At 41.3% G+C, this 27,438-nt stretch overlaps 2 protein-coding genes across 4 annotated transcripts in view; both read left to right on the plus strand.

Annotated features, from left to right (window-relative positions):
• Positions 1–27,438, plus strand: part of NUMB (NUMB endocytic adaptor protein) — a 232,027-nt gene that overhangs the window by 20,204 nt on the left and 184,385 nt on the right. The window lies entirely within an intron of this gene.
• On the plus strand, positions 1,193–22,562 carry MIDEAS (mitotic deacetylase associated SANT domain protein). Its single transcript, XM_082484872.1, has 12 exons — positions 1,193–2,662; positions 7,497–7,817; positions 8,760–9,105; positions 9,578–9,644; positions 14,837–14,979; positions 15,953–16,056; positions 17,196–17,271; positions 18,416–18,504; positions 19,641–19,790; positions 19,998–20,186; positions 20,581–20,780; positions 22,170–22,562. Exons 1-12 carry the CDS (start codon positions 1,208–1,210, stop codon positions 22,387–22,389), a joined length of 3,360 nt encoding a protein of 1,119 aa, XP_082340998.1. The 5' UTR covers positions 1,193–1,207; the 3' UTR covers positions 22,390–22,562.

Genomic DNA, 27,438 nt, shown 5'->3' on the forward strand with positions numbered 1-27,438 from the left:
TGCATATTGAAATGAGATAGTAATAGAGATTTGCCCTTAATTAAATTTAAAAGTGATCTTAAAGGTTTTAGGTGTCCTACTAGAAATACTGGTCTCTGTGTTAACACATTACACCTTAATCCTGCAAACTAGCTTTTAAAGCCTAAGTTTGTGGATAGCTGTTTTCTGTGGAAGAGAGGGTAGAATTGTCCTGGACTGCATGTTCTGAAAAGGCTTTCTCCTGTAATGTTTGTAGCTTTACAGTAACAGATACTTGCTGGTGTCTGGGAGCAGCTGTAACAATCTGCCTTGAACTACTTTTTCATGAGTGTGACCTGAGTACAAGCAGTTGCTTTCAGCTGTTGAAGAAAGCATCTGTGAGGACAACAGGTTGAGCGCCTGGTCTTCAGGGCTTGGATGCTTGGTGGGCGGTTCTTAATTGGAAAGCAACTGTAATGATTGGGAGAGGGCGAGGGAATGATGGGCTGCCACATGATCCTTTCCTTCAAAACACTGAATGGAGCATCTTACTGCGTGTTTGGTTGCAGCCTTCACGTACACGTGTGTGTCTTTAAGGTCTTTTGGAAATGTGGCCTGACATTTTTTTTTTTTTCTTTTGGCAAGTCATGAGGTTTTTTTTGGTTTGTGTTTTTGAATTCAGATTAAAAACAGATTATTCTGGCTACTGGAAGACATAGAAGTAATTGGCCAGATGAGAGGGATTTTAAGAGAAAAACCTTCAGGATGAGTTTGAGTCACAAGTCTGTGCAATTGGGAGTTGCATCATGCAAATACAGTGTGATATCTGTTTTGTAAAACTAAGTTGTTTTGTTTTACATTCTAGCAGATCAGATCTATTTCTTACACATGTTATCCTGATGTTCATTTACATGGGAAATGGGACAGACATACACATCGTTGCTTATTGTGTGAGGGTTTATATACCAATTGTGTCTGTCGATGATTCATTGCATTGCTTCTCTATTTCAGGACCTGTAACTAAGTGGACCATACTGACCTCTGAACCACAAAGGATAAGAGTGAAAAGAAGTGGGAGAAGCACACACACAAAAAAAAGGAAGTGGATGCACTTTCATCTGGACTTCTTTCCTGCCCCTTATTACTAAAACTGAATGGAAAAGAGAGACTTCCGTGCCTTTCCTCCCCCAACCTCAGGGATGGGTGGATTGTAAATACAGTGTGTGCAGCTACGAGAATAGACTGAACCATGAATCTTCAGGCTCAGCAAAAGTCTTCAAGCAAAAGGACTGGGAAAAGAACTGCTTATTTTAATGAGCAGGAAATAGCTGTGTCATCAAAAGAACCACAGCAGCAGCTTAAGGAAGGACAGTACTATGGTCACGGAGGGAATATACCGGTCTCCCAGACTGTGGAGATTTCTCATGCAGGAGGATTAACAAGTGCCCCCAACAATATTGCTTTGATGAACTCTGTTTACAATCAAGATAGGGGAGAATCAATGATGATGTCCCAGACAGTAACAGCTGTCAAATGGCAGAATTCACTAATGGGAAACCGGTTGCCAGAGAGGGGTGACAGCCACTGGCAGTCTCCACCTTCGATGTGGAACCACAGTATGGTTTTTGGGGGCAACCCAAAAGGACCCCACTCCAATGCTGGTGCCCCAGGCTTCTATGGCCACCCAGATGCCCTTAAAAGAAATCAAGAGAAAGGAGTGTTTGTGTCACAGCTGGACTTGTATGGAGATGCTGTCCAGCAGATGATGTCCCAGAAGGCTCAGCTGGAGCAGCAAGCCTTGGTTAGACAGCAAGCTCAAATGAATTCTTTTCATCAGATGCAGAAACAGCAGCAGCAGAATCAAAGTCTGCCATTACAGCCTTTCCAACTTGCATTTGGTCACCAAGGCCAAAAGCAGGGTCTTCCTGAATTGTTACATGTCTTTCAAGAAGCCCCAGCTTCTTCCAGTCCAGCATTTACTGCTCAACAAAAACAGCAAGCTCTTCCCCAGTTACAACTGTTTGAAAATTTTTATCCTCAACAGCAGCAGCAGCAACAGGCTGCCACACAAGCTTTCAGTCTGCAGCAAACTACTTCCATAGCACAGCCACATGTGGCAGCTGCAGCACCTCAGCATCACATGATGGCACATCTGTTCCAGCAAACAGAGAGGAACCAGGAACTATTCAAGGCTCTAACCGAGCAGAACCAACAGACTGTGCTACCTCAGACCCAGATTCCTTTTCCGAGAAGGTCACGGAGACTCTCCAAAGAAGGTGTTGTGCTGACATCTGCAGGAGAAGCGTTGGCTTCCAAGCAGGCAGAAGAACAACCTAGCAATTTATTTCTGCATCACTGGCAAACACATCAGCAAGATGTCCCATTACAGCAGCTGCCTGAATCACTGGCTCACAACAAAAGTAGCTATTCGCAGCCCAAGAGAATGGATCTGGGGCAGAAGGATGTCCCGGTCAATAGTGAGCTGTGCCAGATGGAAACAGACAGGCAAACCACAGCTCAGAATGGTAGAGATGGGGAGAAACAGGCAGCAGCTGATGAAAACACTCAGAGAACTAATGATTTTCAGGGTGTCAGAGGTGGTGTAATCCAGAGTACGCGACGGAGACGGCGTGTTTCTCAAGAAGCCAATTTGTTAACTTTGGCCCAAAAAGCTGTTGAGCTGGCTTCTCTTCAGGATGTAAAGGTAAGGTATACATCCTAACCAATATAGCATGTTTTAGACTACAAAATAGGGCTGAAATGAAATGAATTTATGTACATATGCAGGGATAGGATGGTATCTTGATGCAAGAAGTGTTGTAGTACAGCAAGGGCAGCTCTGGAGTGGTGGTGCGTAAGTTCAGCTGCTGTAATTCATACATGCGGGAGAACAGAGATCTTCAGTGAAACCACCTAAGGGCAGTTTTATTTCACTAATACTGAACGTGATTTTAGCCCAAGACTTCAAAATATGGACATTTTCAACTTAGGCCTCAAGCTGATCAGGAATTCAGAGAGACAAGTGTAAGCAGTTCACTTAGTGTTTTTTACCAATTTAACATTCTCTTCCTTTTATGTTAAAAGGCTGCTCCTTAACTGCCAGTTTTTCAGTTTTAGTGGTTGAAGTGTTTCTAAATTGTGCTATCTAAAAATTACATAATGCAATTTATATGTTCAATATTTCCTAAATATTAAAAGTCTGAGAAAGCCTCACTTACATGAAGAACTTATACCAGGCATAACAAAGGTCTGGCTGATGCGGTCATCTAGGAAGAGGCCCTGAGAGATGAAACAAGAAATTGGCCGTTTGAAGGCACGTCTGCTTGCAGCTTGAGTCATAATGTAAAGACCAAACAGAGAAGTGTTTTCACAGATGCTCTTTTGTTCTTTGCAGTTATGCAAGCAGCTTGTTTGCTTCCGTGATGGTACTAGCAGAAGGGACTCTTTATGTTTACATCTCTTCAGGCTTTCCAGATGAGGTTTTGAAAGATGTTAAAATTCTTACCTGAGGTCTGATGGATTTTACATCTTTAAAGGGGTTGTATAGCATGTGAGCGAGAAGAAGAAAACATGTTTACAGGATAAGAGTGGTCTTCTCTTATTAATGTCTTTCTGTTACAAACAAACTAGAAGCCTTCTCTAGCATAGGTTATGTGAAGAGTGTGTAAGAAGGCTGTAAGATTAAATCATTGATGGAAGAAGATACATTTGTAATTTGAACCAGTTGTTTGAACATTGCAATGTAGGTGTGTGTATCTTAGGTGGAAACATTGTTTTGGACAGCAGTATCCGTCTACTTGTAGTATCACAATTTATGCTTTGTACCAGAGCTGCCCATCATACCATGCCTGCGTTTTTCAGGTAGTGCAAGCTTATTGCTGCTTACAAGCTGCAGCAAATTCTCAACTCTTCAGTTTATGTTTTCATTTCGCATATAACTGTTATACGCACAAAGGTGGTGTAATTTGTTTTCTTTAATAGTTCAAAAAATTTTTCTCAGATCTGAAATGGTCATCTTAAAGGGTGTCTGGATTTAAGTATTCCTTTATGGAAGGGAGACAGAGCTTTTAGTTACCTGGCTTCTTTTCCCCTGGCACAGGGCAGGGCACCAGCTGCCCCATACAGAAGGTGGGGGGGGAAGTTTTATTTGTGGAATTGCAGTTCTGAACTCCCCTCCATCATGGACAGGCTTCAGTCTGACTGCTGAGAGAAGCTGCCTTTACTGTTAGCAAGATGATGTGGAATGATGGCAGAAAGCACTATAAGGGCAGGTGTTTCTAAAAGGCTGGTGTAATTTCTTGTCTGATCACAGCAGCAGGCTTGGAACAGTTCTTCCGGTGATCACAACTGGGTTTTGTCTATGAAATTTAAATTTTTTAGAAACCACTTGAGTGATAGACAGGATCAATGCCAAGATGACTGATGGGTTTCTGTGGGTGTCCTGGAGGACTCTAGATTGCTAGTTCACCCTTTAATATTTGTGCAAGAGTCTAAATGGAAGTGCAACAAGTTGCAGTTGCTGGAGTTATCCAGCAGCCCCCCTGCTTGAAATTTCACAATGGAAACGCTGAGCTAGCTGAAAATCCCCTAGCAGTTCTACAAATGAAGGTCCTGTCCTTTGTTCAGTGACTCCTTTCTGCTTACCTCTGAGCATTATCAAACAGTTGAGAAACTATGTAAGGATTTGAAAGAAATAGCTTAATTCCAAAATCAGTTGTGTCCCCTCTTAGTAAACCTTAGATATGTGCGATCCTTCGTGACCAGAAAAGCTTTGGTGTAGGCGAGAGCGTCTTTAAGGATGTCTCAACTATTTATATTATGTTCCCAGTCGTGCCTTCTCTCTATCTCTACTACTGTTCAGGTCTCCTCCTTCGTCTTTTCTTTCAAAGCTGGGGGGGGGTCATCTCTCCCATCACCAAGGAAGAGAGTCCTTTGCTGGTTACCTCCCAGTCTTGAAAATAAAAGGAGCATGTTTAACTGATCATGCAGCCAAACAAATGTGACATCTTTTGTGTGACTAGCTACCATAGTTTCCTCCTTGTAGTCAGGAAATTAGTTCATGTCTCTTGACCTACAGAGATCCGTGTAGCACACAGGAAGTATGAGGTTTGTAGATTGGTCAGAATTGGTGCTTGTTCACATACTCATATTGTCATTATTTGTTTGATTGCTGTTATTCTCTTAGGTACTCAGAAAGTATGCGAGAGTGCTTGCACTAGTAACAGCTACATCGGGAGAATATAGAGTAATCTGATTAAAAGCAAGGCTGTTCTTGGCAGCGGTCTAAAGAATGTAGCATGAATGCACCGCTCTAAACAGTGGTGCAAAACTATCTACTGTGGATCTCACTGCCAGAAGACGACCCCAGAGCTATCCCAGATGTTTAACTAGGCTTCAGTAGTCAGGTAATAACAGCATAAATTTCCTTGATGAATGGAGACCCACGTATAGCAGCATGAAGCCATATGTGAGCTGCTGCTTCAGGTATGGGCAGGACTAGTGGAAGTAGGTGGGCATCTGTTTCCAGTAGATGACCTGTTTGTGTTTAAAAAGGCATCCTTGTTAGTCTCTCTTTCCTGAAGTAGCTGAGGGAGGCTACAAAAATTTACAAGAGCCCCTTACTATCTAGAGGTAGTGGTCCCTAGGGATGTATCTGTCAGCATGATGAATGCCCTCCAAATCCAAAATGGGTAGTCTCATGGGAAAGTACAGGTGCATATCACCAGTCTGGAGTGAAGGCAGGTCCTCAGAGCTCATTAATTCCTCCTGCAGGACAATCTGGGGCAGCTGATGCCTATTGTGACTTTTCAGTTGTGTGTTTCATCATTGTGTGGTGGGGGCAGATATCTCCAGTCTCTGTGAAGAAGCAGTCAGACTTCTAAACTCCAGTGTCACTTATGGCATAAACCTTTCTGTGCACACTTAGCCTTATTCTAATTAAAGGTCTTGGGAAGGAAGCAGTCCTAAATCTTCTTGATAGGATTGATTTTATTTCCTCAAGCTTGGCACCTAGCTTTTTTTGAAGGCTTAGTGTTTCAGAGTGGACCTGTTTGCTCTTAAAAGCAACAAAAATTACCAGGACTCTTATTTGGAGAAAGGCCAGAGCACTAGCTCTGAGCTCTGACTGATGCATCTTGTGACAATACAGTTGTGCTTCTCTCAATATAAATATAGTATCAAAGTGGGACTTTAGTGTCCTTCTAGCTATCAAGGGTTGATTCTTCATGGGCTAGCTGGAGCATGTTCTCTTGCTCATCAGTGAAGCAGCTTTCTTCATCTGTGACCACAGTGAAATGACTGGGGGAATGTCTGAATCCTTATGGTAGAACCTGCTTATGCTAGATTTTTAATCAGAATTAGGTATTCTTAATGGCACACAAAAGATTCTTCTTAAGGGCTTCAGTAAATCTCTGCAAAACTTTGGAAGTTCAGGTTGGAGACCTCTTGTCATACCTGAGAGATAGTGTGCCTTAGTTTCCACCTGCTGTTTCCACAGCTGTTCAGGTAGATTCCTCAGTAGCTAGTGGCTCTGACAGAGGATGAGTTTGCATACCTAATCCTATCCAAAGGCTTTCCAAACAGAGCTCTAGGTTAGAGAGAAGTTCTGAAACACCAAAAGGAGCATCTTCTACAGCTTCTAGATGGGACTTCATCAGAGCTCACGAAGGCCTTTTACATCCCTGAAGAGAGGTGTTTTTGAAAGTTGTACTTTAACATCTGGCTTCTAAGTGAGCTGGCAACTGCTTTTGAATTGAGAGTGGAATGAACATGTGGATAGTCATTTGAAGGACTAGAAATCACTTATCTAACAGTACTTGAAGCCATTTGGTGTTACAGTATCAATGTGTTTATTTAGTAACTCATCCTCCATTCCCACCTCCTTGGAACTCGATTTTTTTTAGGGTTTTCATGAGTGAAAGAAAGCAGAGGCATGGAAGCTGTAATACCAATGCAAAAAGTACCGGCTTGCAGTTACACCTTGTTGATTCTGCTGAGCAAAAGTCCTTCAGGCTTGAGCCTGGTTAGACAACAAACCTCAAAGACTCCTGTTATAATAAGGAAAGTTGTTTCTGTCATGTAAATTGGAAAAAATGCAGCAAAAAGCCAGCTCTGTTTTTTGTATGAGATTTAATTAAGATTATCATGGTTCAGTCTTTCCTGGAACATAAGTCCAATATTTGAAATTAATAACCTGCAGCTTATGATCGTTACTAAAACTGAAGAACCTTTGTTGGAAGTTATGTGGCAGGGCACAAATTAATCTGGAAAATAAGATGTCAAACCATAGGTAGTGAAATGATACTTAAGAATGATGTATACAAATATTGTAGCAGTTGAGACCAGGCAATTCTCAAGTAATTCTTAGAAATTTTGGTAAGACTTTTGTGAAGTATTCTTTTTCCCTCAGTAGAACTTTTCCAAATACTTTTCAGCTTGCAAATTGCATTGAGAAACTTGATATATACTGAAAGTGAGATATCATCTGATTTATTATGTAAGTACTACAGAATTTTTAAGGAGTCTATTTTTCTTCTCAGGAACTGGATACTTCAGAAGAGAAGAAAAGTGTGCTGATAGCAGCTCCGGGACCTACACCTGCAAAAAGTGTTGTGGAATTCGCTGGTTCTTCACCAGCTCCGAAAAGAGTCCGGGAGGATAACAGCCTCGTGCCTCTTATCATTCCCGTGTCTGTGCCAGTGAGAAAAATTGACTTGCAGAGCATTGGAAAGGAAAAGTGTGAGGATGGAAAGCTCCAGAGAGGCCAAACAAATGATCGAGCTCCTTGTGAACGCAAACCCTCTGTGATAGTCACTCGGAGGCGATCTAATCGTAATACTAACATGGAAACCTCAAATCAGGTATGGATAAACTAAGAAACCAAAGATGAGCCAAATCTGTTACATTTAATTACATAGTTTTTGTGCATAAGCTTTTCTATTAAAATAGTTTGATCTCAAGACTTGGCCTTGGAATGGATGTAGTCTGGGGGCTGTGGATTTTTTTCATCGTAATACTGCCATGTATTTGGGCATTAACGGCTTTTCATGACCTACAGCTAATGCTACTACAGCCAAGCAACACCCCACTACTAAACAGTGCATGTAGCCAGATGGTCAGTAACACTAGAATAAATAGCCTGTCTGAGTAAAGAGTGCTTTCGCCATACATAACATAGATAATAATAAATCGAGTAGTGCACATATCTCTGTATATGAATAAAATCCAAAGTGAAGATTTATTCTTATGGAATTGAAATTTTTTACTTAGGTTCTGAAGGTCAGTAATTGAATGTTGCCCTTCAGTGTGGTGCTCTTCAGTGGATTTTTGGTTTTGGGTTTGGTTTTTTGTCTCTTCTGTTCAGAAGTACAATAGAATGTTCAGATACCAGAGAAATGGCAGGCATCTAAGGAGGTTTCTCTGCATTTAAATGCTTGACCATCTAGGACAATATTGTTATATTGTCTTCTGTTCTCATATCACTATTTGGTGTCACCCTGTATCTGTACCAGCATTCTGCTATGCTTTTTTCCAGCCAAAGGTTGGACCAGATGTATGCGTAGTTCTTCTAAAATATGACTTCATAAGCACTCAGAGCTAGTGTTGCTACCTAATAGTCCCTGTGTCCATTTTGTTCCCCATCTTCTTCCTCCCTCTTTCCCTTCGTGCTTATTGTTGAGACACCCTCCAACTGCCCTATCCAGATTTTGAGCTGCCGTGAAAGAATGTCGTCATCTCACTGAAGTTTTTCAAACGACCTGAGGTTTTAAAAAGAAATTAAGTATGTAATTTTTTTCTAATAGCATGAAGATGCTGTTCCAAAGGATGAAGCAGAGGGCTTTGCCCGGAAACCAAAGCAGCGGCCAAGACCTGAGCCACTCTTCATACCACCAAAAGCTGGCACCTTTATTGCACCACCTGTTTATTCTAACATTACTCCGTATCAAAGCCACTTACGGTCGCCTGTCCGTCTGGCAGATCATCCTTCAGATAGGAACTTTGAGCTACCTCCTTACACTCCTCCGCCAATTCTTAGTCCAGTGAGAGAAGGATCTGGGCTATATTTTAATGCTATCCTCTCTTCAACTGGCCATTCGGTTCCACCTCCAATGACTCCTAAAAGTGCTCACAGAACTCTGCTTAGATCAAGTAAGTTCTACTTTATCCTTCCTTTCTTGGCTAATTTATGATTAGGAACTGTGGAGTAATAGGAGGAAGACCATGACTTTAGGAGGTGTGGTTATGTCAAACTGGGACTTCTTGATACTCTGTGGAGCTAGGATGGAGGAAATGCAATGTTGCTTCCATCTGGGCATGCATGTTAAGATGCATTCACAGGTAATCTGCAACACCCCCTACTGACGTTCTTAGGAATGGAAAAGTCAGTTCCTCCTCTACAATATATTGTGTCACTATCTTGAACTGAGGGGACTGTAAATAGTTACTACTAAGGTGTAGATGGCGAATGGAAGGTAAGTTCTTGGTCATCTTAAACTCCTTTAGCATATGGGTACCTTTTTTTGAGACACCTCTCAACAGGTCTGATCGATTTACAAGCTGTGTGAAGAACATGTTTCATGCAAAGACGAGCTGTCTGAGCAGTCGTTTCTTTTCCTTGCAGATAGTTCAGAAGTTACCCCTCCTGTTCTTACGGTAGTGGGGGAAGCCACCCCAGTCAGCATTGAACCGTAAGTACCCAGTAGATTCTTAGCCTGCTAGTAAATGTGCTTCTGTTCTTCCTCCTAAACCTTCAAGCTGCTTCCTGTACAGTTGATGTATCTCTTAAACACATTAAAGCTATTCCTATTAGTGACTCAAAATATAAATTGTCTTTATTAAAAATTGCTCCATATGATAAAAAAATGTTTGGGCAAACTCACCTTCTAATTCTGGCCATGTTAACTGCTTTCTGTTACTGCTCATCTGTCTCTGGGCTGAGACACTTGGTTAGCTAAAGGTGAATCTGTCCTGTTTTGTTGTATACAAACACTTCTTTGTGTGCTGTATGTTTGTTTTAGAGTGGGAATAATGCTCCTTTAGAGGAAGGCCAAAAGGTAGTATGGAAAAATGTAGTTAGCTCTCACATGGACTGATCGTTTTGCAGGTTATCCATGTGGTGTGCATTAGCAGCAGCACGACTCTGAACACGACTTTACTCCCTCTTGGGCTAGCTCAGTCTGAAAGCACTACAGCCCGTTGCATACAGCGTGTGTGGCCTGAGCTAATAAGCCTCGTTAGCCTTTTTAATTGGCTGCGTGCTGGGAAAGCTCAGACATATATGGACCCAGGAGCCCTAGGGAACGCAGTTAGGAGACACTGAAGCTGGAGTTATGATCTTAGGCTTGGTGCCAGTCCTGCTAAACCTGAGCAGAGTAGCAAAAAAAGCAGAGTAGCAAATGTCTCTGCACAGCCCATGCAAACCCTCTGGGAGTGTTATCAGCTCGAGTTCAGTGCTATAGAACTACACCAAGGTAGTTCCAGTTCATGATTATACCTAGGTTAATGAACTCTTGCCAAGTCTAAACGTGGAGGTGCATGGCATGGAAACGCCCATATGGCATAAAAACACCCACGTGACTCTGCATTGCTGACTGCACAGTCAGGAATCTCTGCTCTAACTCTGCAGCGTATCCTGTAACATTTGAGATATTTAACTCAAACTCTCCCAAAATGAATACTAGGCTTCTTTTACTTTTTCCTCCCAAATGGCTTATATTTAAAAAACTGACCAGAGCATTTGCTGTCAATTTATCTTTTTCATGCTTTTTTTCCCATTCTGCCTTTCTGTTTGAAGCTGAGTTTTCTGCACTTTGGCAGTGGGCTGTCCTGAGCAAATCTTGTAATTCTGAATGAACCCAGATTATTCTTGTCACCTTTGCAAATCCTTCCAGGCTGAGCCCATTCATGGAAATAAGCACAGTTGGTGTTTTTTAAATGTTTTTGAATATGGCTTAATTAATCTTTTTGTTGTTGGTTCATTTCATGCCAGTCCAGGGGAGCCTCTTCTTGAACAGATACGTTTTCTTTCCTCCTAGGTCCTGATCTTTGAATTTTCTGTGGTCCAATTGTCTTTGGCTGTTATGTCCGTTGGTTTAAATTGATGAAGTTAATGAAGTAGAGTTAGCTGCAATTTTAGTCATGTGTGAAAATTTTCAAATTTCTTGCTGGAAATTTCAAACTAAAGTAGCTTAGTAATGCAAGTTCATTTCCAAGTTCATTCTGTTGCCAAAAGGGAGTTATGTGCAAAGAATTGCCTTGCTGTCATCTTAATTCTTACTGAACAGATACTTATGCAGGTAACTCTTAACCAAGATAAATTAACAAACCAGTGTCATTCTGTGTTGTAAAAGTAATCAGTTTGCTGCTCTGAAGTTTCTTTTGCGCAGCAGTGTTGTGGTCAGTTATGTAGACATACCTTCTATTAAGAAATATGTCAGGAAGCACTTTTTTTAAGAAGAAATTAATTTCATTTGTAGTCTTGACTGTCAAAAGTTGACTATAACTTGTGATTATCCGATACTGCGTTCTGAATTGCTTGTGCTTTGCCAAACCTTCTGCTCATGCTTCTCAAAAGGTCATTTAATTGCAGAGATTTGGAATAGGTAATGTGATAATGAAGCTTAATTCTTCTATTTGTGACGTAATACAGTAGGCAGCTGGCGTCACAGCACTTTGTATCCTACTGGTTTTGCAGTTTAGTTGCTTCAAAGTCTTAAAGTCACCCCTCAAATAGCCAGCCTGAAGTATAGCTGTGGTGCATTGCTTCCCAATTCACAGCCTCAATTCTGGATGTTACCACACTCAGCTATATACTGGGGTGTCCCAGGAGCACCGTCAGTGCTTACAGAGCTGTTTTGCTGTACTGAAATCTAGGTTTCATGAGTAAGGGAATCATGGGATTACATTGCTTGAATGGACCTCTGGAGGTCATCTGGTCCAAGCCCTTGCTCAGAGAAGATCAAATTAGATCAAATCTTGCAGTGTAAATCCTGTTTTATTTAGACATTGCAAGTACAAGGTCTAATTCTTAGGCTTTTCTAGCCTAGGGATGCCATATTCTAAGTTTAGTTGCAAGGTAAAAAGTAACTTCTGGTAGTCATTCAAGCCCACATTCTTGCTCTCTAGCTTTTCCAATTTCCTCTCTCCCTCTCACAAGTGAGGTCAGAGGAGTCTGTGTTTTAAGACACAAAATCTCCTAAAATTCCCAATGCAGTAACAGCCTCTTTATCCATTTACAGTTGACAGCAAAGTGTCAGTTTCTGTCAGTTGTCCCTTCTAGAGTGGATCAGAATTCATTACTTTTCCTTCCACTGTGAAACTGCATGCAGTAACAATAAGCGAGACTACTCACAGTGAACAAAAGACTCCACATTAACATCATTCTTCAGCCCATCACAGCGTGCTGAAAGGAGGACTTATCAGGGTGCTGATTGGTCTGGATTGTGCTGTTTCTGCGCAAGATAATCAAGACAGGTGAAGGAAAAATGGAAAACTATATAGTGTTATAGTTTTAATAGACTTTTTGTACCTGTAAAACACAACCAAACTTTGAGGTTTTCTTGGAGTTCTTCATTCTCCATGCAGGTTCCACTTTTAGTGTGCATTTGAAATTTATTTATTTTTGAGAAGCAGATCCTGAAACACAACCATGGGCATCAGAGATGGGACATTTTCAACTGCCTTAGTTCACCCCTGCCCACAGCCATGACATGAGACGTGTAATGTACCTATCGCTTTACCTTCATCAGATATTGGAGATACTGTTTTTGAGAAAATGGCGGCCTGTGTAAAACTTTCCTGCTACATCTGTCATGCTGGTTGTCATCTTGTCATCACCTACTGGAAGGAAGTTAGCATCAGTCTGTTCATCTAGCAGATTCTGCTTGTCCAACTAGGAATCCCACCCCATCAATGGCGAGCTGCTGCTGAATGGGTGGATGAAGTCAGAAGCGTGTAGGGTAGTTATCTTCTGCATCTCTTAGTTTATACACACCTGAATTGTAAACCATTCCCCTCAAATGTGAGGAAGTAGATCTAGATCTGCTATAGAAGCAAAAGAAATAGGTTGTAAAATCTTTTTTTTTTTTTTTTTTTTTTTATGTGTGTTTGAAGTCAGCCATTTGTTTTGAATGGAGGCTTTTCCAACTCATGACATCTCACAACACAAATGCTTACTGACAATAGCAAAAAAGGGAAAAGGGAATGAAGGTGTTTCCTTTTTCCCATTCCATAACAGAAAATTATACCCTCTTCCTTTCCTTTGATACCACAGTCTTCTAGGACTTCAAAGCATCCTATTGGAACATTTGCTAGTATTTCCCTGGGGTTTTGTGTAGGTTACATGTGTTCTTTCAAGGCCTCCCCACACCTTTTCTAGACTCTTTGTTTCATAATTTGGGGGGCAGATGGTGTCACTTCAGAAGAGTAAAGGACCAGAAAAGTCTGGAGGCTGGCTGTTCCCACATGGTTTTGTTACTATTCCTTATTGTACTAGATTATGCTTTTTTCTCTGGTAGTTTTGTTCCCCTCATGCTGGGGGGGGAACCACGCCAAGACTTGAGAATTATAGCAAACCTTGACTTGCCCTGGGCAGGGAGTTTTACCTTTTTTCTAATAAAGCAAATCCAGAGTTTAATCATCTTATGGGCACTGCCTTACCTACTCTCTCAAAAAAAGAGCTTATTTCTCCATCCTTTACTATTTCAGAAGCTACCAGTATGGTGCTAGTTGACTGACATCTGGAAGAGGAACATTTTTGCATTAAGCATAGCTATCCTATTTCAGAGTGGGAGATTTTCATTATATTCTAAGTGGCCTGAGCAGCCACTGTACCCAAATATCTTGGTTTTCTGAAGAGTCTTTTTGTTAGTTTAGTTTGCACATTTCTTTTGCTCTCTCTTCGGGACATCTGAATTGCATACGTAGTTGCTATTTTACTTAGAAAGTTGTCCTTGGAAATATTCAAAACATTTTAAACTGATTTTGTGTAGGTACTGCTGTGTCTCTGCGTATTTTGCCACTAAATAAGAGATGTAGAACAAAGGCAAAGGACATCTGTGCTCTCACTGCTTGCTGTGCTATTGGTGTAGACCTCCAGGCCTTCAAGTCAGGCAGAGCAGTGTTTCAGTGGCAGTTCTTCCCTATCTCTGTGCACAAAATCCTGTTTGCTAGGACAGAGTAGAATCTCTGTGGATGGTCACTTGACTTAAAGCAAGTATAGTGCTCTGTGGATTGCATGTTGTGAAAAATCTGTCTGCTAATTCAGAATCTAAAAGTATGGGATTGTTGCTCAAAGACTGGGATTTGGTTTGGATACAGAATGAGCAATACAGCTGTAATTGTTTTATGGTTTTGGTTTCAGTTTTTGGAAATAGTTTCTAGAAGATACTAGCTTGTGTCAAGATCATAAAAGACCAGGTTGATCCTGCTTTGATTGGGGGGTTGGACCAGAAGTCCTTTTCAACCTAAATGATGCTATGATTCTGTAGTTGTGGCTTGCAAAACATTAATACTAAAAAAGATTCACCTATTTTATGCATGAGGAGCAAGTTTGCTACAAGAGAAGTCTGTGTGATAGCCTCTCAAAAATTGATGATTATTGAAAGCTAATAAGTACTCTTTGAACAGTTATTAGGAGATCCTAATTTAAATGCAATTTGAACCATTGTTGGTAAGACAATGGAAACTGGTAATGGATGTAAAACTTCTCACCTTTTGTGTCATACTTACTAATGTAACCTACAACACCTGAAAGTTGTTCATGTTATATGCAAAAGCCTGCTGCATTTCAGTTTCTTCATAATTAGTGCTTCTATCAGAGATGGAGATTTTCTGGATATCATAAAGGGGGCCTGACTGTTACTTGTTACCTCTCCTGCAGGCGAATAAATGTAGGAACTCGCTTTCAAGCAGAAATCCCATCACTCCAAGACAGATCTCTGGCAGCAGTTGATGAACATAAAGCAGAGCTGGTGTGGCAGCCGTGGGGTGACCTGGAAACCAACAAAGTCACCCAAGAGAATGGTAAGAATGTAGAAGGCTGGTAAATAGGACTGAATTGTCACAGTAGTTGTAAGGGTAACTAACCACATATTTACTGTAGGCATAATTTAAAAACTCAGAGTTGCCAGTCAAGTGCCATGTTTGAGTGGTCTTGAAAACAGTCTTAAGAGTAAAACTTGTTTATGAGATTGTGTGTGATGGTGGTGAGGTTGATGGGATTGGGTATTTTGTAATTGAGATAAAATGGGGTCATTTATACTGGTCAGGCGAAGAGCAGCCTTTTGTTCATGAAGTGTTCATGAAATGTTCATGTCTTTGAACATTTGAACACCACATGCACTAAACTTCTGTATTTTCAAGGGACATTCCAGACATAATAGTATTTTTGAAAAATCAAGTTGCAGACTGAGGTCAGGATGAGGAAGGAAGGAGTTGTGGCAGCTAGTAGCAAACTTGGGGAGCTGCACATGTTGGAGCTGTTGGATGCACATGGGCTGTGGCATGTATAAATCCTGAAGGGAGGTGGAAGTGGGCAGGCTTGGAAGAAATCTTTCTGTTGAGAGAGAAGAAAGGGTATTGTGAAATGGAAATTCACAGTGTAAGGCAGAATCTAGGAAATATCTGAGGTGAAGAGAGATGGGAAGACATTATAGGAGGGAGGTGATGAGATGATCTTTTGAGAGAGATGATCTTTTGAGGTCCCTTCCAATCCCTAGCATACTGTGATACTGTGATACTGTGAGGAGATTTGCAAGAAACTCCATGTATAAATAGTGCTGCATGCAGAGTAATGCTGCTTGACCTTGCGGTCTAATGAGGTCTTGTGTCCAAATTTGCCCCAGATAAATTTGCAAGGACATTCAACTTCTCTGAGAGTTTTACTTTCTGTTATGTCTAACTCTGCTTTAAAAGAGCTAATTAATTATGTGAATCCTACAGAAAACTCCATTTTAATCTTCTTATCTGAATTTTTTTGGTACCTCTGTGGAAATAGTGGAAAACCTGCTAGCTGCGGCCTGTTCAAGCATTTTTCCTGGGGCTGGAACCAACCAGGAGCTGGCGCTGCATTTCTTACATGAAGCAAAGGGAAGCATTCTGGTGAGTCTTCCCAGCTCTTCACTGTGATGTGGTCAAAGATGTTAATTGAAGGCCAGGTAACCTGTCGCTTCATGAGAAGAGAGCCCTGCAAACTTCCTGTGCATCTGGCACTGTTTAGTGTCCCCTGGATGTCCCTAAAATGGGTTCTGCCTGATGTACAGTGCCATGTTCACTTACTATCTTGCTTGTTTCCAACTTCAACGTGTTTGGGTTTTTAACAAACAGACTGACAGTCTACCAGGGCGAGTGAGCTCTACTGCTAAGTGAATCTTAAATGTTGTCTTTCTGGGAAGATGACCATGTTAGAAGGAGAAATAAGAGGCTGGGAGTGAAGCTGAGACATAAAGTGCAGTCTCTTGCTCCTCTTCCCTTTGGCAGATCCATTTAACTTCTCTGTGCATGTCTATAGAACGGCTGTACTGCTAATTATATATCAGTATTGTAAGACATGATACATTTTCGTAAATCCCCTTTGACGCCCCTGGGAGGTAATACCCACGAGCAGAGCATAGCATACAGCACAGGGTTGTCATCCTTTTACAGTTCTATGATTGAAATAACCTGGCATAAATAAGCCCTGTGGTCAGAAGTATCCCACACTTTTGCCTGGCTGCTTTTTTTCCATCCCCTGTAGCGTGCCAGCACCGATGCTTGTGGGACTATATTAACCAGCATTGGAGAAGAGAACAAATAAAAAGCAATTTTTGTGTGTATGTGTTAGGCTTCTGCTAGTTAAGTTCCCAGAACCAGTCCACCATTGTGAATGCTGTTGCTGCCATTAGGGAGGAGCAGGGCTGCCCCAGCAGCAGGAGCTCACTGTTAAGTTGGTTTAAACTGCTAATGGAAGCATGACTCCATTCTCTCCTTCCTGCTAACTGAAAGTGCTTCCAGTGTAAGTGCAAAGTGAAATGCAGCTTGAGAGGCTTTTTTTGGTGTGGAATCTCTCAGTCATGACTGCTCTGTTTTACTAAAGAATGGGATTTTTAAAGCTGTTCCAAATATTAAACTGTCCCAAATGTTAAACTGTGCTATGGTCCTTTTCAGTTAGCTTGACAGAAGAGAGAGGATTAACAATTGCCTGATCTTTGTTTTAAATACCCCAAACATTAAATTAATTATTTTATTTGTATTTATCTTAGGGAGCTTTGACCAAACTGCTATTGAAGACGCCAGTTCGATCACCTACCCACCCTTTGGCAGATTATCACTACACAGGTTTGTTAGGCAGCACAGAGTTGTCTATCATAAAGGAATTTTTCTATCCTTATCTGGTCTTCTGGGGAACTCTGTAACATTACAATAAGATTAAAAGATGACTCTTCTCTGTGGTAAATCAAATGATGGCTTGCCAGGAATTTTGCCTGAGCAAATAATGACAGTTATAATGTAAAAAACACTGCATCTCTTGGAACATGTCCATGTATTCACATATGTGTGTGTTGTGATTTCCTTTATGGGAGAAAGGGAATGTGATCCCTTACCCTAAGCCACAGAGAATGCAGAAAGATAGCTAGTACATACAAGAAAGGCTGTGATAACCTCAGAACCACAGCCTCTCTGGTATGAGTTTCCAGGGTGGAATTAAGGGGGTTTTATGGGATGAGTTTTCAAGCTTGCTGAAGAAAGCTCAGGCAACTATTGATGCCTGTCAATGTTTCTGCAAAACTTAAATGCCATAATCTGCCTTTGTAGTCTTGTACCTAATTAGAAAATAGTCAGTTGTGTGACAGTAACTTCAGTGATCTAGAGTGACTGTAGCCACCCAAAAGACCTGATGTAAGGTGGTAGAAAGACATCTAATAGCTGGCACCACAAAGCGTAGAAATTACATTTCTTCATTATTACACAGTCCTACTATAGTGGTTGGGAAATATTACTTGAGTAATATCTATAAGGCAGGAGGAGATTCAAAAATGTGTTTATTATTAGAGGCAAGGGTGCTTGGATAGTAGGAATATTTGAGATGTAATAAATCTTCAAGTACAGTGGATTGCTGGTGAGAGAGAAGATCCTGTTCTTGTGCCCTAACATTTCCCTTGTATAAAGTCTAATGACTGGGCCATCACAAAGCATGTCTGTTGGAAGACATCTTAGTTCATCTAATTCACTGTTTTTTTGCAAGTTGAACTGGGTTAACCTGTGGTGCTGAGTAATAGATGTAACACAAAGGAGGTGATGAGAGGAGGCCTGAAGTGGAGCAGTAGAGGAGGGTTTAACAGCACTCTGCAGTTACGCTGGATTAGGTATGATGTGAGACTGCACCCTTGCATGTGTGTATTGGTCTTACTTAATGTGAACATGAAGAAAAAGTACATAGAAGAGTAAACATTTGAAACTGCAACTTTTTTTTTATCTACAGGATCAGACAAGTGGAAAGTTGCTGAAAAAAAACTTTTCAACAAAGGCATTGCAATCTACAAGAAAGACTTTTTCTTGGTCCAAAAGCTTGTAAGTTACTTTCTCTTTTTTTATGACGTGATACATTCGTACACATTTGTTGAGCGTTAAATAAAGTTGAATCTTGATTTTGCTCAAACCTCAGTATTAAGCATTAAGTCCTGCACTCAGAAGGTTTCAGAGAAATTTTATCATCCAGCACAGCATAAAATCTCACTAGATAGCTAGAATAATAGTGTTTGTTTTGCTGTTGTTGTTTACTTAACCCTTGTACTTACTGCACTACTTCCATTAGTCCACACTGCAGATACTGCTTCTACAAGGCGTATTTATAGAGTGCTGGTAATGTTCCAGTACGGCTTAAATGGCTTGCTTATAAAACTAAATAGAAACACATCCTTGCTAATGATGAAATGGACAAAGAAGGATATGAGAATGATGCATCCTTTAGGATCTATCTTTCCAGTTTTGTGTGACAATGAAAGTAAAAATTATCATGTGTGACACTTCAGTGAGGGCGAAATCACTTAAGGAGAGCGCAAAATCAGGAGCTACGTTACAGATTTCCTCTGAATAAAGACCCAAAAGGCATTTAAGTTGCAAAAGCCCAGAAGCTAAGAATATATCCCAAAACTTCCAGAAAAATCACTGTTGAAGAATAGGTAGTCAGGTCCGTACTGATAACTGTCTACCACCACATATGTACGAAATGCATCTGGCCAAAATGGGAAAGTGCCGCAAACCTTCCTTTCCATTTTTGGATAGGTATTTTGGTCTGGTCTTCTCTGAAGTGCTGCTGGAAAATAAAGCTCCTCCATAAAACTGAAAGGCCGCTCTCAAGCCTGACAGCTCAGTTGGAATGTTTTGCAGGCTAAGAGGTGCATTGAGGTTGCAAAGTGTCAGGTTCTGTCACCTTTATGTTGACCAGCTTTTCTTTGGAAAAGGTCCTGTAGTTCTTGGTGAATAAGAGTGGCAATAGGGGAAGGGCTGTGGGACAGGTGAATATGATATGAATATGCAAGTGAATATGATACAGAAAAGAAGGCTTTAACGCCAGTTGCAGTGGAATTGAGACTATTGAGGATAGAAAAATACGAAGTGTGTTTATTGCATCTTTAGTAATTATTTATAAGCCTTCTTAAAAAAATCATGTAATCCATTGGACTTTTATGTTTTTTAAACACCAGATAAAAACCAAAACAGTGGCTCAGTGTGTGGAATTCTACTACACATACAAGAAACAGGTGAAAATTGGTCGGAATGGGACCTTAATCTTTGGGGACATTGATGTTGCTAATGAGAAATCTATGAGAGATGAAGCTGAAGTTGACATCAAGGTAACTTTCTAAATTTTTATCACCTCTTTTGGGCTGTGGTGTGAAGTCTGATTTTGTGTGTTGTCTCACTTGCTGGTAAAATTAAAGTGGAAACAATCTGGTCAGCGTGGAGGAGTTCAGACTTGCAAACTTGTGTCCTGTGTCACATAATGAATGACATTTACTTACAGACACCAAAATTAACAGTTCCTTTATCTTCTGGTGAAGAGTTCCCATAGGTTTGCACGTGTTCTTCCTCCCAGAAGGGACATTTACAGTGAAGAACAGGGGGAGGAGGAGGAGGAGGAGGAAGAAGAAGAAGAAGAAGAAGAAGAGGAGGCAGAGGAAGGGTTGGATAACAGAAAGAAGAGCACGGTTCCTCTCAAAGATGAACAGACACTACAAGATGCTGTAATAGTAAGTGCTGCATTGTGCATGTTGTGCATGCTTTCTATGCCACCTTCACTCTGCAACTAGTTTAGAAAATACCAGGTGGACAGTTTCAGATGTAAAAAGTTTCCACCTCTGACTTCTCCCAGAGCAAGAGACTGGGCTGAGGTAACTTAGACTATTATTAGCAACCAGATTGTGCGCTGTGGTGGGAGAACTGGAATGAGTAAGGGGGCAAGGGGGAAAATAATTCTTTGTTGTTGGTGCACACATAGGACCAGGATGAGAAATATTGTGAAGACTTTCTCAATAAATAAAAACTTGGTCTGGAATAAATGAAGCACAGGAGTTCAGATATTGTCTTCCTTCTGATGGCAGGTTTAAGTTTCAGTTTGCCTTAACTGTTCCCCTCTCTCCAAAGGCCAATGATGCCAATATGAGGAGTCACGAGGCAACTCTCACAAGCAGAATTGGAAGGAAACCGAGGGAGACAACAGTGAAGCCTCGAAAGCCTATGACTGCTCCAGTGCAGAGGAGGAGGCGGAAACAGAAGATAAAATCGGACGCTACCAGTAAAACTCAGAACACAGAAAACACATTTCCATGTAAAAAATGTGGCAGGTAAGAGCAACTCCGCTTCCAGCAAGTCACTGAATTGCAATAGGGCATCTCCTGTGGAAGGTTATTCTCAAATGAGCTTTCCTTCTGTCTATTTAGGCCAGAGACACTGGCAATAATTTTAATGTTATTACCTCACTAATACTTGCAGATTAGGGATTTTTACTTATATTGATATTAAGATACTACTACTTGGATAATTACCTGCTACTGACTGTTTTTCCTCAAACGGGATGAGACATCACCTGCATTTCAGCTGTGTGCGATATTTGGTATTAGGCTGCACATTCAAAGAGCTGCTGTATCACCCCTCTGTAATGCCTACATTTTTGTAACACGTGATTTCTCTATATTTGCTAGATCAAATATTAAGAATATAGTATAGACTTAATTCTGAGCAGTGGTGTAGAAATACAAGACTCTGCCATTATAGCAGCAGATATTAGGCCAGTGGGTACACAGTTCAGCTGGTTAAACTTGCACCCATCTTTTGTGTCTGTAAAATATGTTTGTCTTTCCTGACACGGTTATAGTAGTGTTTGTAGGTTTGTTGCCAACAGATTCATAAATGCCAAGACAATTCAGTTCCCTACATAAATTTCTTACTCTTAAAAAAATAGGGGTCTTGTAATACCATCTAGGGGATGGCAAGAAAATGCAATCTTCATCTAGTTACATCACGAGGGGTGTTGACAGATTCCTGCTGTGGCTGGGACTTCGCTGGTCCTGCCAAGGTACGCTGTCTCTGTGCCCTCTGGGAGCACGTGGCGTTGGAAAGGGCAGTGCCATGAGAAATCAAGCAGTTAGGATTTGTTCCTGGCCACTGACAAAGGAGAAGCAGGTGAGGATTCTTAATGGTATCTAAACTTGTCTTGTGACATTTGGTGCCGAATCCGAATAGTTAATGGCAAAAGATGGAGGGATAGATCATAGAAGTGCAAAGTTGGGAGGAAAAAGCTCAAGTGTTTCTAGCTGTGTGGATCAGGGTCAGCAGTGGCACTTGGCCATTGTTCACCTCCATGTTTATTGTATTTTTTGCAGCGTAGGAGGAATGCCTAAAAACCAGGGCCCTATTGAGTATTTCGGGTACTGGTGCTGCCCCTCTGAATTTAAAAAAAACTTGAGCTGAATGAGAGATAAGAGGAAATGGCTGAATTAAGAAACAAAGCGAGTGGTTTGAGGGTGCTCAGGATCTCCTGCTAGCACTCTGCCTACTGCTGGCACATGCTGAGTCAAAAGCGGTGTTTTCTGTAGATGCTCTATTGCAATGCCAACATGAGTTCATGTGCCAAAGCTCACAAACTTGAGGTTGGAGGGTAGAAGTTCTTTAGGAGAATTAACGAAGGAGGCTGTAGGAGAGACCAATGCTAATGTAAATTTGTGCTTCCTCAGGGTGTTCTACAAGGTGAAGAGCCGCAGCGCTCACATGAAAAGCCACGCAGAGCAGGAAAAGAAGGCAGCCGCACTGAAGCAGCAAGAGAGAGAGGCGGCAGCAGCAGCGGCGGCAGCGGCAGCAGCCCACAGCCAGGCCCGGCAGGAAGAGAGCAGTGAGAGTGGGAGCAGCAGCAGTGGAAGCAGCAGTGTGAGCTCAGATGAAGATGGAGAAATATAGCAGGAGACCAGAAATGGAGGGAGTAGCAAGGCTGGACCCAGCCTCCCTCTTGGTGGTCTCACTTTTTTTTTGCTTGCACTTTTCTTTCCTGAACCATCAGGTCTCAGTTTCAGTGCTGCCGTTTCCTCATGCCACATGTTCCACTTCACCTTGACAGTACTGACCAAGCCGGAGTGGTGGATGGAAAGATTTGTTTCAACTTGGATTTTTTTTTTTTTTTTTTAAAACAAGTAAGATTTCTATTCTATTTATGATATCTGAGGTACATAATAGAACAATGTCACCTGCAGTGGAAGTAAGTTCTCTTTCAGGTCAGTCAGACCTTTCTTTTTGTGCTTGTCAGGAATCATGATAACGGGATGCTTGGATATAAAGGTTTCCAGACTGGAGCAAGAAAATTATGCTCTGCTCTGAGCTAAGTGTATCCAGTTACTGTGACACTAGTGATTTCTAGATGTTTCCTTTCTCAGCAAGTTCTCCTTCCTGTTACGCTTTCCTGCCTTTCTTTCTGAGCATTTATTCAGGCAGCCAACAAGTCTTGTGGAAAGATGGTGTGCACTTTTGGCCTCTGCTTCACAAAAATGAAAACTCGGCTGAGCAAGACGCTTCTTCCTTTTGAGAGGAAGTATTATTTTTCTAAAAGAAGCCTGACGTGTTTTCTTTTATGCCATTAAGAATGCAGCGATGGATATAAAAATATCCTGCGGGATTAGAGTAGCCACAAGCCTTGTGGGTTGTCTCATCGTGGCAAACAAAATAGTCTGCCTTTGATAAACTTAATGGAAAGTAGTCTGAGCTTCACAAGTGCAATTTGAAATGAAAACTGCTGGGTTTGACTTTGCATAAATGGGAGCAAGTTTGTTCAGAGAAAATGAACCAAGACCTCGTGCGTTAGATTGTGTGCACTTCAGAGACAGGCGATGGGAATGGATTCTCATCTCCAGCAGTGATCCTTCTGTGAATGGCTTTTACCTCTCAACACATCCGTTTCTTTCTTGTGGCAGCCTTGGTTTATTCCTTGAAATTGCCATAATCAAGAGCTCATATGGTGGGGCCCTAGTTTCCCAAATACTTCCCGTCAGACAGTATGTATGTGCAGGAGGAGCTTGTCACTTATTTCCACGCTGGTGGCTGGACAGCCCTGCCTGCTGGGTTGTCCTACTGCGAGCCTCACTCTTTGCTGAAAGGCTGACTCTTCCTTCAGAACTGACACACGCTAGTAGCCCAAAAAGTCTACCCACCAAAAGTCTGCTGGTGAGAGAGAGTTAAGAAGTGGTCCAGGTGACATAGATGTTAGATTTGCAGGGTCATTCTGTACATCTTTATAGCCCATATTTTTCATTTTTTCGTAAAGATGTAAAGAATTGGATCACTTCTTTGTGCTTCGCAACCAGTCAGTCCCAGCGCTGTACCCCGGCTGCCCAGCTCCCTCGCTCCTGCCAGTGCTTGCAAGCAGTGCTGACCCCACAGCTCCCTGGGTGCTGGCACTGTGTTGGATCACCTGTGTGCTGCTCCAGTGGTGCAATACTGAAGGAGCCGATCGCTCCTGTATTCCCACGCAGGGATCTGAGGGGGAGGTTGCTGTATGTGAACTACAGAGTGTTCCTGACTGGCTGATTTTTTTAATTTTTTTTTATTTTTTAATCTTGACCCTTCAAGCTGCTAGATAAGTTCCAGGTTAACTATGGAAAGTGGCTGTAACTCCAGCGCGCCATTTGGCAATCTTTTCCCGCCCTGTGGTTTTACGCAACCATGATTACTTCACTCTCTAAGTCTGGGAGGCTGTGTATTGTACCATGTTTGCTTCGACATATAAATGCCTTTGGATAGAATCCTTTTTCTTACCAGCAGAAACAGTTACTAGTCTTACAAAATAAGTAGGTGTATTATTAAGGACTGCACTTTTTTCAATGTTGACACTTCTGCCTTTAATGTTCAGTGTTCTGCCAAGGTTGTATTTGTCATTCCTAACAAAATTAGGTTTCCTTTCAGCGTTTGGATGGCTGTTCTGTGTCCCTACATGCATGGGTCTTGGTCTTGTTGACTAACCAGGCTGTGGAAGCAGATGGCATGTCACGAACTGTTAAAATCATTCAAAAACTGCAAAGAACTAAAAGCTACTAATCTTTTAAAGGAGGCTTAAAGCAAATCAGTCTTCCTGTTGAGAGCTTCAAGGTTGATTGTTATCTTTTTTCTTTTGTAAATTGGAGAAAATGCTTGTCTACCATTATCCTAGGGCCATTAGAGAGAACAGAAGCTTCAGCGCACTGTGCCAGGACAGACAGTAGGTGAAGCAGCTGGGCCTCACGGTCCACTTGTAGTACTGGGATTAATTCCAGTAAAAAGCAATGATGCAGTTAACCTTAAAGTTCTGAAGTATGTTTCTGGTAAGCTGCCAATAGTTTCCAGATCTTGAGAACTGCATGGCAACAGTTCAGAAACAAGCAGGGCTTGTGAGTATATCTAAAAAGGATTTAAAGTAATGTAGATGATGTTATACTGTTGGATGTATTTGCCTGGAACATCAGTGTCCCAGCAGTAGAGCAGTTACTTAACAGAGGCTGAGGAAGGCCTAGAAACACGTAACAAAGAAATGGAGATAGAGGTGGAACTGGCACACACTGAGAAATGTGGCAAAAATGAAGTCTAGCTCCAGGTCTTGTTTCTGACAGCGATCAGGAGCAGATGTTTAGGAAAAAGTGAGGGATAGTATGGGACTAGCGGATACAGTTCTAGTGTAGCATCCTATTTTCTAGCTGGAACTTAAATGTCTTCTCCAGGACAGCAAATCCGCAGAGAGGTTTGTACTGAAATGTACCGTTCTCCTTATAGGCAGAAAATTAGGATGTTTCTTTGCCTTTCACTCTTCTGCTCTGTGTATCACCTGCATTTACTTTAGTATTTTTAGTGTCTGGAAGTATACCTGGGTGCTAATAAGCAAACATTTAGTCATGGCCCTCAGGAGTTTTCAAGCTTGAAGTAGTTTTAGATATGGCATAGCCAAATTATGGTGACAAGCAACTGATCAGATGAAATGAAGTACAAAGATGTAGGGAGCAAATAATGGGATTGCTTTAAGTACCAATTTAATCTTCTTTTGGATATGATGATCCTTGAATGGAAGCATTATCATAGTCTTCCAAAGGCCAGATCTGTCATGGATTCTCCCTATTTTAGGAAATTGATATAAAAGTAATTTTTCCTCTTATCAAGGATAAGCCATTGAGGCGCTGATAAGAACAAATCCGAGATTTTCTTTACTTGCATGAAAATGGTGTGTGTATTACACACTGAATCCAGTACTAGCTGTTTTTCTTCAACACCCTGCTGCCATAGAAGTAGAAGAGAACAGGAAGATTTGGTGTAGTGAGGTCTGTCACTGGAAGAAAATCGGAGAAGGGCTTTTTCTGAGGATGACTACTAACAGCTGTGGGTTAGCATGGCTGACCAAAATCAGGTAAATGTTCTAAGTAAGTGGCATCAAATGGAAATGTTTCTGAGCATGTTTACATATTGCTAGTAACCACCAGAAGACCTCTTTTCTGTCATGGTGGTAAGTAAAAATGCTCCTTTGAGTGTCTTGTTTAAAAAGAAACAAACAAAACCAAACCTGCTGCCTGCTTGTTTACAGTAGTAATTTGGAATTGATCCTGCATCTGAATTAGATCCTGCTTACCAGCAGAAGTTGGCAGAGAGTTGTTTTAATAAAATAAACCAACCAACCCCCAGTTGCTGTGGAAAAAGCATTTGAACTGAATTTGTCTAATCTGGAATGAATTCTGTTACTCTTCTTAGTGGGCGAAAAAATTACTTGAGTGGCTCTTTACTGCAGCACAGTGTTAATTTAAGGCTGTGTTGTTACAATTATGATTAAAAAAAAAAAAGATTCTTCTCTTTGCTTTGTTGATTTGTCTTTACAACCCTATGCTCATTATTTTCCATCGTTTAAAGGCCTGTTTACTGATCCCTATTTAGTGTAAGGGTTTACTGTTAATTTTGAAAACAAGGCAGTATATGCTCAGTCATTGAGTTTTGAATAAGGCATCTCTTTGCTTTACCCATCTTTTCTATGGGAACAAAGGCCAGATTTATAGACTGCAGTTCTGTAAATGTGTACCAATAGATCTGCCTTTCACAGCGCCAGGTCAGGCTCCAGGTGGTGACACACACAGGCAGGTGCCTGTATTTCAAAGCCATTGCCTATTTGAGTCTTGATGCCAATGTTGGGTGTTGCGGGGAGGCAGCGATAGATCACATTTCTCCCTGATCGCATACTTCTGCCTTTCTGCCTGCGGTGTCTGCCCTTTACAGCTGGATTCAGTGTTTCAGGTTTGTGATCTGAACGGGATAGCATCTCAGTTTTGTAAGACTGTGTGCGTATATGATTACTAGATATATGCATGCACGTGTGATGCATATCTGATATAGCTACAGGTGTTTTGCAGTCTAGCTGCAAGAACAACAGCTCTGCATTTTAGTTTATTTGATGTTTTTCCATTTACTGATGCAGGTAATGGTATCTGAGGTAACTCTGTAAGTTGGAGGCCTACATTTCAACTGGCTGTGCAGGACTGTAGCATTTCGCTAGCTAGGAGCAGGTAGGAATGTAGCTGTTTAAAGGTAGGGCAAAGATAGACATTCTGAAGCTTAAAGGTAACTCATCTATTAGTCCCGTACTAGAGATGTAATCTGAAGTCCAAATTAGCTAAAAATACCCTCCGATTTCTCAAACTGAGGCTTTTGGTCATTTTGATCATTGTAACAAGCTTAGATGAAAGTCAACATTCAAAAAAAGTGTTTCCTAAATCACAAAGAGTGAGCTTCCTCACTTTCAGCAATCGCACACTACTTAATTCTCTTTCAGGCAGCAGATAGAAAGTCCCTATATATACATATCCTATTTTAAGAGATGGGAGTAGGAAGGACGGTAGCCATAGGAGTCTTGTCTGCTTTCATACGATGGCACTCTTAGTCCAGTGATTACCTCTGCCAGAGACCTTATTCTAAACTGCATTTTCCCACACAAACTTTCTCCCTATCTTCTGATGC

The sequence above is a fragment of the Vanellus vanellus genome, assembly GCF_965231255.1.
Source record: "Vanellus vanellus genome assembly, chromosome: 6".
NCBI lineage: Eukaryota > Metazoa > Chordata > Aves > Charadriiformes > Charadriidae > Vanellus > Vanellus vanellus.